We start from the raw sequence: 10,907 nt of genomic DNA on the forward strand, positions 1-10,907 counted from the left end.
CCAGCACCACCAGCTGAGAGGGTGGGGTGGCCAAAAATCCCCCCTGAGCTCGCAAGTGCTCTTCCCTGGGTTGCCTTTAGGAAGTACTTCACTTTGGCAAACTTAGTGAAGGAGTCAAATGAGGAACAACTGGTTGCACTTAAGCAGCTTCTCCAGAACTCTTTGTGGCCACTTAAATTTACTCCTGACTTCACTTACAGGACTGGTAACAGAGGTTTGTGTCTTAAGGGCAGTACGGCTCTTGAGCGAGTCAGAGCCCTTCTCCTGGGCTCCTGTGGCTCCAGGCGTGCCCTGGCCCTGTCCTGGGGCTGGGCACTCCAGGAGATGTGAGGGATTCATTCCTGAGGGAAGGAGACTTCCCTGAAGGTCAGCAATGTCACAGTGCTCATTGCTCTGGGAGCATTTTGAAGCTGTTGCTGAGCTCAGGACTCCACGGGCAGGGGTGGAACAAAACGACCCAAACCACGCTGGGATTCTGCACAGGGGAGGGACAAAACCAGCAGGAGATGCCACCTGGAAGTCCTGCCAAGTGCTGGGTGTGCTGAGGCTCAGGAGGCTGTGCATCCTTGGAGATCTGCTTGGGGCTGTCCTGCTGGTCAGGACGGCCCTGAATCCCAGCTCCAAAAGCTCTGGCTCTCATGGCATGGATTGACCATCCCACTTGGCAGGGCGGGGATAGGGATTCCCATTGGCTAAACCTGGCTGGGAAAAATGCTGAAGAAAACCTTGCAGCCCACAAAACCCTTCAGAGCCACAAGATCCCGAACACTTGTGGCCAGTCAGGTGCTGAGGGCTGCTTTCATGGACAGCCACAGGTCAGCCCAGCTTTGCCCCTCGCTGCCCACAGCCCCACTGCCCACTCTGCCCCCACCCACACCACTCCTGGGGGGTCAGGAGGAACAGCAGCCTGGTCTGTGGTGCCCACCACAGCTCCCCATCTCCTCCTTCTCTTTTAGCAGCACTAACCAGACAGCCAAAGTGTTGGACACGTCTGTGAGGGAGCTTTGTTGGCCTCAGCGCCTCCTGTCAGCACTCACAGGCAGCATTTCGCTGACCTTTTCCCATCTGTGCCCCATTTGTTCCCTCTCACGGCTCTAATGGGATGGCAGCATGTGAAGAAGGGTTGGACCCGTGTCAAAATACCTCACTGGAGGTTGCATCCGCAGCCTGAGCCACCCCTGGAGCTCACTCAGAGCTGCCTGGCTGGGGACAGGGCGATGTCAGGGAGTTTCCAACAACCCAGCTGGGCTGAAACCCCCTTTGGCTTCTCCATCCTGCTGTCACCAGCAGGTCTGGACCCCAAGCTCTGGGTCTGCAGCACAGGGACCTTCCCTTTGCTGTGCAGCCTGTGCCCAGAGCTGGGGCAGGACCCCTCTGCAGAGCTCCAGGGCTGCCCTTGGGCTCTCCTCCCTCTGGACAAGGTGAAGGACCACGTCCTTCCCTGGCCCCTCAGTAAAACACATCCCACAAACCCTCAGCAGCTCCATCACTTTGCCTTTATCCCCTGCAGTGTCACTGCTCCTGGCATTGTCTGGCTGCACAGTGGAGCAGCAGGATCATTCCAGCCACCCCTAACCCATTTCCAAGGCGATCAGACCCCATTCTCATCACTCTTCCTAGGGCACACACAGGCACTTCCTCCCCACCACAGGAATAAACCTTTTTCTCATTTCTGTCCCACAGCAGAAAGGATCTGTTTTGATGTTGCTGCCAAAACATTCCCTATCCAGCAGGAAAATCCCCAGGAAGGTGGTGCCAGCAGGACAGGCACTGCCTGTCAGCATCCTTGGGGCCCTGCCACAGAGATGGGTTTAACTGGGGAGCCCCAGTCCAGCCTGGCCTGGAGGGCTGCAGGACACCAGCACAGGAGACCAGGTTGATGCTGAGCCCCACCTTTGCTCTCCTTGCCTTGTTTTGGGGTGTGCTGAGCCCTGCAATGGGGCTCATCCCCCAAAGCCTCCTCCGTGCCTGCCTAAAGATCAGAGGATCAGGAAGACAACTGGAAAATTATGCATTTTTAAGAGCACAGATAACACCATGCCAGAGTCTACCACATAAACCTCATTTCCACAGAGCAGATATTGAAAGCCTTCAATGGGACCAAAGAAGACCTTGATTGTCCGTGCCTGAGCACCAGGGAGCCCTGGCCCAGGTATTCCTGCCCTCCTGCTCCCTCAGCCTTCAGGAAACCTCTAAAACCCCACAGCATTTGCAACCTCAGCCCTACAAGGGGCACCTCCTCACGTCCCTCCAGAGCAGCAGAGACTCTCTGGCACGTCAGTGTTGCCAGAATCTACAAAAATATGCAAAACCTGGATCTGTGGATGAAATTCTGTGGAGAGGGTGTTTGACTCCCTCCTTTCCCAGGGATGCTGCCTGCCATGCCCTGGTGTCTGTGCCCTACATCCTCTGAATTGTTCCTTTGGGGTGAACTCAGAGGGGTTTGGGAGAAGGGAATGGGGCAGACACCTGTCTGCAGCATTTGCTCCTGCAAACAGGCACAGGAGACATTTTGCTCACAGGGACATTTTTGCTTCAAGGGGAAAACGAGACCTTTTCATCGTTTTCGGTTCCTCGCTCTGAGAGTTGAAACCCTCCTTGATTTGGGCATTAAATCCTGATTTATATCAAAGCCTGAGGCAGCTCAGGAGCTGGTGGGATGAGCTGATGGCATGGCGAGGTGCCCCTGCCCCAGGCAGCTCCTGCCTTCAGACCCAGCCCTGGCACCCTGACCTGCTCCAGCGCGCGCCCCGTGCCCGCACAGCGGTGCCCAGATGGGGGAGAGAAGGGATGGAAGGAATCAAAGTGCTGCTGTCTGTATTTCAGGAGCCTCCCCTGCCCGGGGCTGAGGGCCTGAAGTTCGGCAGCCACGCTCAGGGCGAGGAAATAATTTAATTCTCCAGGAAAACCTGCTGTGATTTAGCCATTTCATGAACCTGCGGAGCTTTGAAACGCTTCCTGAGCGGGGAATTCTCATTGTGCTCTCAGTCTTTCTCCTCTGGAATGGCACATTCTCATTCCCAAAGTCCACAGTAATAAATGGATTATTAAAAAAAAAAAAAATAAAAATTCGTCTTTTCCCTCCTGAATTCTAAATATTCCCAGACATGGCAGTCCATTCCCAAGTTCACTCCCACCTACTTCTTGCCATCTCCATGCTGGCACTGAAAGGATTGAATTCAGTAATAAAGAAGAGAGACTTTTCTGGAAAGGCGAAAATAACCCAAGAATCTGAGTATCACCAAATTCCACCATCTCTCTCTTTTCCCTACGGATCATCAGGCTCACAGCCCCTACCTGGCACATACAGAAACTTAACAAGAGATATTCCAGCAAGAAATCCTCCATAAAGACAGAAATAAACGGAAATATTCTGTTATGCAACTCGCTGTCTGCTGGATTTAAATGACCTGGAATATTTAATTCTATATTTCTTGTTCTAAAGGGCTTCCAATTGCATTTTGTTACTGTATTCATTTATATAGAGTTAGATTTACTTTTAAAATAAGTAACTCAGATTACTTATCAGCCTTATTACAAGATACAACCAATTCTTTTAAAATTTATTTTTCTCGTTGGTGCAAAGAAATTAGCGATATTTCTATAATTAAAATTAACAAAATCCACCTTTGAGCAATTTTACTAATGAATGTTTTCTCAGGTGCCATTTGCGTTATTTGCCGGTCTAAATTCACATGACAGAATACAACAAAAGAAGGGAAAGAAGTCCAAAAAACGCAGCAACCAAACAGAAAATAGAATTAAATTTTTCTTTAAGGATCAATTGCATTTTCATGGAAAGGAAGAAAATCCCTGTGGCAGAGTCATGTGAGAGACAAAATTCCCATTGCACAAGGAAATAAAACCGCATCCTTTCACATCTGAACCAAGAGCCCATCGCTTATAGTGCCGAAAATGGAGAAATTAAGAGTGGTAGGGAAGCCTCCATTTGCGCAAAGGGAAACCCTTTCAAAATAACCCCCAAACTTTTCCCTGATTTCATTAATTACTGGTCAAATCTGAAGAAATTACGCTTCAACTCCACCATGCAGCCGTGGGCAGCTCCGCAGGGCGAGGGGTGAAAAGGAAGGAACACGCAGCTCCCATGGCTAATATTTAATGAATTCATTAATCAATCATAGGGAGAGGAAGGACGAGGGGAGGAAGGAATCTTACCACCAAATTGGGTAACCGGCTAAGACCTTTGTGCCATTGAAGAGAAAAGACAGAATTAGTCCAAGCAGGTGGTAATCCATTAGTCCAGGCTGGTGCAAGGGGAAAATCGCCGCGAAGTTTTCAGAAAAACATGAAGTGCCAAAATGAAGAATTCCCCCTCCTCCCAGGAAAAAAAAAAAAAAAAAAAAAAAAAAAAAAAGGGGAAAAAAAGGGGGGGGTAAAAAGAGTGAAGCCAAGTCCCTGGTGGCTCGGATGACTTTCTGGCTTGTCAGAAACACACCTCTCCAAGCCTTTCCCCCGTAGATCATCCAAAAGCGTCTATTAAAAAGTGCAGGGCTCGGGGATGTCAGCAGGCGGCCAATCAGACCGCATGGCCCAAGGTGAGGGATGAGGCTCAGCCCAGGGCTGTCAATCAGCCTCTCCTCCCCCTCCACCCCACAACTTTGTTCCGAGCCCTGGCTGCCACGGACAAACCCTCTGTGCACCACACTCCACTGGGGCACTGCTATTTGGGGCGAGGATTTGATATTTTTAATTTTTAATATTTTTTTTTGCCCCCCAATTTGACTTGGAGGCCAGGATGTGCTGCCCCTGAGTGCCAGGACTCAGTGCAAGGTAAGGATGAAGGGTGGCTCTAGTGAGGGGTGGCTTTATCTCACAGTGGGAGTGAGACAGAACTTGTTCTTCAGATGGACAGGGATGGGGGCACAGAGGGGCAGAAAATCCTCTGCATGTGGCGGTGTAGGCAAAACTGGTGATAAAGTTGAAATGAAACCTGCAGTGCCCAGGTTTTCAGCGTGTGGGGGTGATGGATGGATGGATGGGGGAGCAGGGGCAGCCTGGCTTTCTATTGAGGAAAAAAAGCCATGTCATGGTGAGAGGGGAGCAGGCAGATGGGGACGTGTCCCACAAATGGATTGCTTGTGAAGTGCATCTCTGGATGCAGGAAGATGAAAATATTATCAAAAACCTACACATGTAACCCTAAAAGAAAAAAAAAAACAAACAAACCCTAATCAGTTTCATGATTTGCAATTAGACCCAACAAAGATTTTACTTAAAAATCCTTGTTATAGGGTAGAGAGCCTCTTTTAGCAGGAGCTATTGTGCTCGGAGATGACTCGACAGAATGGGACAAAGAAATGGGAGAAGCCAAACAAGTTGCTTTTTCTTCTAAAGCATCTCAGCAACCACAGCTCTGTTGCTGCCCTGGGGCTGCCCGGGGTGGAACCACCTGGAGATCAGGTGCTTTAGGAGCAGCCAACAAATCAGTTTATTTCAGAGTCATGGCAGTAATGGAGATTCAAGGTCCTGTCTTGGGCAGCTCAAGGCATCTCATGGTTTTGAAAGCTCTAGACCTTCTCTGGATCTTAAGGCTCTGAGCACAAATAAATTCCTTGTTGTGTTTAATCACACACTGGCACAGAGAAGCTCTGGCTGCCCCTGGATCCCTGGCAGTGCCCAAGGCCAGGTTGGACAGGGCTTGGAGCACCCTGGGACAGTGGAATCTGTCCCTGCTCATGGCAGGGGTGGAATGAGGTGATTTTTAAAGTTCCTTCCAACCCAAATCATTCCATGATCCTGTGATGCACCTGCCTCCTGCTTCTGCCATTCTTGCTTGCCAGTTCTGCCTGATTTTGGTGTGTGGGTGCTGAGTTGGGGCAGTGCTGCTCTCAGAAGGGGTGCTTGCTGCCCTGGACATGGCACACCCAAGGGAGGACACAGCAGCTGCTCACTCTTCCCCTCTCCATCACTGCCTACACCTGCTGCAGGGACTGTGAGGCCAAATTCCTCCAGGCTTACTCCTGGAGGGAGTTTTCCAGCTGACTGTGACCCACCATAGGTATTAAATGTTACTGTTCTTTTGGGGGTTTTGAATCCCAAAGGGGATGTTGGGTGTCCTGGCAAATCTCCCTGGAACCCAGATGGGTTTTATTGAACTGGGTCTAAGAAAGCAGCAATTGTCCAGTGACATTTGGGGACACATGGATTTAAGCTGCTCCAGTAAATTTAACACTAGCTGGAAATCTTCTCCAGATCTTGAAATTTACTGCCCCATATTTTTAACCATGAAGATGGACCCTGGTGTGGAGCTGGCCCAGCCAAGTTACCCAGCCCTAAGCAGATTTTAGTCACAGTTTGGGGTTAGTGTGGGACAGGAACTATTCCAAATAGACCCTTAAGATATGACCCACCTGTTCTGGAGCTTAAGGGAGTTTCTCAGGATGGATGAAGGGCCAGGGAATGGTCCCAGGCAGTCTTCCCTTCCTGCCTGAACAAAGCCCTGGGCTGTGTGAAATGCCCTGAAGTGCCTGGGAGCTGCTGTGGCAAAAGCAGAACTGGAAGTGCTGCCCAGGTTTGTACTGGTGGATGTTTCGGAGCTGCACAAACAGAATAAGGATTAAAAGTACCAAGGGACAGAATTTTTGTCATTGAAGTGTCACTGCTAGAGAGGCAGCAAATGGAGAGACTGAAGTGGGATGTCTCAGGTGATGCTGGAGGTGGCTGAGCCCATGGGAGAGGAGAAAATCCTCAGATACTGTAGAAATCCAGCTGGGGAGATCTGAATTGAGGTGGTGTTGGTTGGAGACCATCATCAAGGTCTGGGTGGACCTGGCAGTGCTGGGTTAATGGTTGAACTTGATGACCTTTAAAGTTTTTTTCCAACCTCAGTGATTCTGTGGCGGCTGAGACATTCCTGTCCATCAGACACTGGGGAACACAAAATGCTCCTTATCCATTTCTGGGTGCTGGTATTTATAAACCAAGCCAATAATCAGCTACAATGTGCTTCCTCTGCAGGAGCTAGGAGGCAAAGTGATCCCAGATCCAAGTTCAGAGGTTTGTTTGCTGTTGTGGTGGGGCAGAGCTCTCAGTGTGCCTTGGGACAGGCTGTGCTAGAGCAAGAGCAGAGACACAAAGCTCCCACACACTGATGTGGCCATGGGCAGGTCCTCAAAGATGCACAGTGAAAGGCTGATCCCAAGCACACTGAATTCATGGGAATGCTCTCCATGGCTCTGACAGGTGTCTGAGGAAGTTTCTGGAGATGCTCATACCCCCAAATCCTTTAACTTGTCCATTCCACTGCTCTCTAAACATCTGCTTGTCCCAGCATCATAAGGAATTTGTGTTGCCCCACTTTCTGTGAGGAGACTGTGTTTGGAGTGTGTCTATAATTACTTTGGAGTGGAGATCTGGGAGCAGAAGGTCCTGCCTGTCCCTGATCTAACTACGGGAGACTTCCAGATTGTCGCAGTGAAATGAGCAGAAAAAGGAGCAGAAAACCAAAGGCAGTTTTCAGCTGTGTCTTTGGCTGTGTCAGCCTTGGTCCCCAAAGCCTTGAGGCAGCAGGCACAGCTCCCCAGGGAGGAGGACCTGTCTCCCAGGGATGAAGACTCCATTGGCTGTGAATGGAACAGACTCACTTTGAGTCTTCTCTGATGTGAAATGAAAATCTGATGCGTACATGCTAAAATTATCCTGGGCATATTTCATGCTAGCCTGAACAAATATTTATAAGTTCTACAGCAAACATTAATTTTAAATGTAATTTCTAAGAGCAAATGACAGTTACCCAAAAGAGTACAATTTCAAAATTTCACTCATAGATACCTCCTTGTGCTGCTGAGTGACAGTTTTATTAACTGAGGGGCTTTTCAATCACATCACTCTGTCTAGTTTGGCAATATTGACTCTCATAGCCCAGTTTCAATATGCCCAGAAATGAAAGGAATTGAGGAAGTCAGAGGTTTGGCTGCTCAAGAAAAGTCCTGCTGCCTTTACAATGTCAGTACAGAGGTCCTTGTGTGTCGTGGGACATTGTGGCACTGCAAACTCAGCTGCTGGAGGGGATCCTTTGGTTTATTCCAGCAGCTCTCAGCAAAGGAGCGTTGTGATCCCATTGGAAATGTGCCGCTCCTTCCCCTTGGGCTCTAACTGTGCAACTTTGCCTTCTTTTAGCTTTTCCTCTTTCTCCATCTGAATGGGCCAGCAGGAAGAGACCGAGTGCCTGGGGAAGGTGATGGAGTCTCCTGGATTTGTGCTCAGTGTGGATTTCAACGTGTGGAACCCCTGAGGAGTGGGAGGCTCCAGGAGCCCAGACCCCTCCTGGTGGAGTCACCCCAGGCTCAGGGTGATGTGAAGAGGACAACCCACACCTCACAGCCACGGGCAAGAAGTGGATGACTGGGATGAGCTCTCAGAGGGGGTTTACAGCCCTGGCTCTGAGTTTTGGGGATGGCAGGGGATGTACAAGGCCTGTGGTGCAGCCCTGAGCAGTGACAGGGGTCAGAGGGTTTGACCTGCAGGTCCAGCCCAGGTCACAGGTGAAGGGTGGCACAGGTTGAATTGCAGTTCTGGGCATGGCCAGGAGCAGAACTGGAGGTGGATCTTTTGGACAATGGTCTTTCAAGGTTAGCAAGTCCTAAAAGAAGCTGGGTTTGCTGGTTTGAAGACCTAAATTTTGTTGTTAAAGTCTAAAGTGGAGGTTTAGACTTAAAATAGGACATAAGTATTCTGATGGCTCATTGGCGCTAAGTTAAATAATTATAGAAAATCTGTAAAGAGCTGAGGAAATCCTTCCTCAAAGCCTGATGAACTGTCTGACTCCTTCCATCTTAAACTGCTGAAATCCTGAGGGCTCTGTTTGCTGCTAACCTGTGACAGGTAACATTAACATTCCCTCTAAACTTCCCTGCTCTCATTTTTCATTTTTCTTGGCCAAACCTCTCTCCTGGATCCTTGTGTTCCCTCTGGCTCTTCAGGTTCTGCTCCTCTGCTGTTCCTGCCTGTTCACCTCTGCTGAGGATGAGATTAACAAAACCCTTTGCCACTGCTTTTATTACCTTAGCAATAACTTTATAGCTCTTTTTTTTTACCCCTGAAAATATCCTTTACCTCACTCCATTTATTTATAAACTATTCTAAGTAGAATTCCTCCACTTGGGATATTTTTTGTCTACTAGTGATGGTAAAAACTCTTTTGAGCCAATGTCCTGCAATATCCCAGTCTTGTGGGCAAGGCCCTGGGATTTCTGGTTGTTTTTGTTTTTGGTGGTTTTGTTTTATTGAGTGTTTTGTTTGTTTGTTTTTGGTTTTTTTTTTAATTTAAAAAGGAAAAAATATATATTTTTGTTAAAATTTTGATTTTTTTTCAACAAAAGATATCTTTTTATTGCAACTAAAAAGTTGCATTTTAAAACATCAGCAGTGTAACCTGCTGTAGTACCTGTTCTCAGATCCAAATCAAGAAACTTGTGTTGTGTTCTCAACCTTCCCAAGAGTTCCTCACATGGTTTTGCTGTCCCAGGTTCTTTATCTGTCCCTGGATTTCTTGTAAACCTGGGAAAATCACATTTTCTGTGTGTATCCCATGAGATGCTCCAGGAAGGAGCTGCCTCCCCCTCTGTGCAGCCCTGAGCTGGAACACCCTGGGACAGCTGTGAATCACAGGCTTGATCAATTCTGAGCAGAGGAGCAGAACTGGAACCCCAGATTTCATTTCTGAAGGGCAGAAAAGGGAGAATTGGTGCTGCCCAGGGTTCAGTTCTTCTCCTTTCTAGTCCCAAATATGCTCTGTGGCCCAGGGATCACAGGAAACGAGTGAAGTGGAAGTGCTCCTCCAGCACTGCCAGAAATCCTCTGAGGACACTTCACCTCAGAGCCTGGGTGCCCATGAACTGGAGCAGCTACAGACTGTCAATAAAAACACTTTTCTTTCACTGTCATCCACTTCAATTCCTTCAACCTCCGTTAGATTTTCAGATCTTTCGTCTATTTTCCCAAGGAGATGTTAAAAAAAAAACCAAACCAAAACCCAACCCTAATGAAGGCCTAACACGTGGGTTTTAGTGGCTATGGCAACGTGGAGCACAGAGAGTGAGCAGTGAAGCCCATCTCAAACTTCAGTAAACACAAGGACTTTATTATGTTTGACTGGCATAGATTTGCCTGAAATAGTGTTGGCACCATGTGGGGTCACTGCTCTGGGCTGACAGAGCTTGGGTTGCAGCTTTAAAGTGTTCTCTGTTCACCTCCTGCTCTTCTGTCCGTGCCATCCCTGCTCCAAGCCATCCCCACTCTCGCCTGGAATAAAGGGAAATCCAAGTCTGGTCCTTTAGGACACTTTAGCCATCAGCTCTTAGTGGGAAAATTATTTCCAGATGCCATTCAGGGCTCTGTTCAGTCTTCACCTGAGCCACTTAGGGCAGTCTAAGGAAAGGTCTCAGAAGGTTTCTTGCACAATAATGGGATTTTTGCAGCAGTTTGAAGCAGTGGCTGGGGATACAGGGGAAGCATGAGTAGGATGGGGGAATCTGTGCAGAGCCCCAGCTGCCAAGGTGTGTGTGAAGGGTCTGGGGGGGAATGGGAGGGAGCAGGGCTGGGTGGGGGGGTGAGGATGTGCCCGAGGTGTGACAGCTCTGGCTGGTGGGGGAGCAGGCTCAGGGGTCTCCTGGAGCAGTTCCAACGCACAAAAAGCACTGTAAGGCCAGTTCCTGGTGTCCCTCTGAAGCTGGAGGTGAAGGGAAGTTTTCACCTCGTGTTTGGGGCAGCCTAGATCGATGGGAGAGGCTGAGCTGCCTCTCAGGGCTGCAGTAAATCTGAATAATTGGACAAGCTGAGCACATGAAGGAACTACGCCCCAGGTCCTGGGCTTGTTGGAGGCAGCTCTGTCTACCTTGACATCTGCAGGAATGCATCCCAGGGATGGGGGAGGGATGGGGAGCACA

General features: G+C 49.1%; 1 protein-coding gene and 1 long non-coding RNA gene across 2 annotated transcripts in view; one reads left to right on the forward strand and one right to left on the reverse strand.

The window, feature by feature from the left end:
- Nucleotides 1-4,331, reverse strand: part of WNT3 (Wnt family member 3) — a 45,155-nt gene extending 40,824 nt beyond the window's left edge. The window contains exon 1 of the mRNA XM_030256483.4: nt 4,177-4,331. Within this exon, the coding sequence (XP_030112343.2) occupies nt 4,177-4,256 (80 nt within the window). The 5' untranslated portion in view covers nt 4,257-4,331. The remainder of the gene's footprint in view (nt 1-4,176) is intronic.
- A 215-nt stretch (nt 4,332-4,546) lies between these two features.
- LOC140680726 (uncharacterized) lies at nt 4,547-9,325 on the forward strand. The gene is made up of 2 exons (XR_012052098.1): nt 4,547-4,791; nt 8,140-9,325. It is a non-coding gene; the product is annotated as an uncharacterized lncRNA (long non-coding RNA).
- The last annotated feature ends 1,582 nt before the right edge of the window (nt 9,326-10,907 follow it).

This window comes from Taeniopygia guttata, chromosome 27, assembly GCF_048771995.1.
Source record: "Taeniopygia guttata chromosome 27, bTaeGut7.mat, whole genome shotgun sequence".
NCBI lineage: Eukaryota > Metazoa > Chordata > Aves > Passeriformes > Estrildidae > Taeniopygia > Taeniopygia guttata.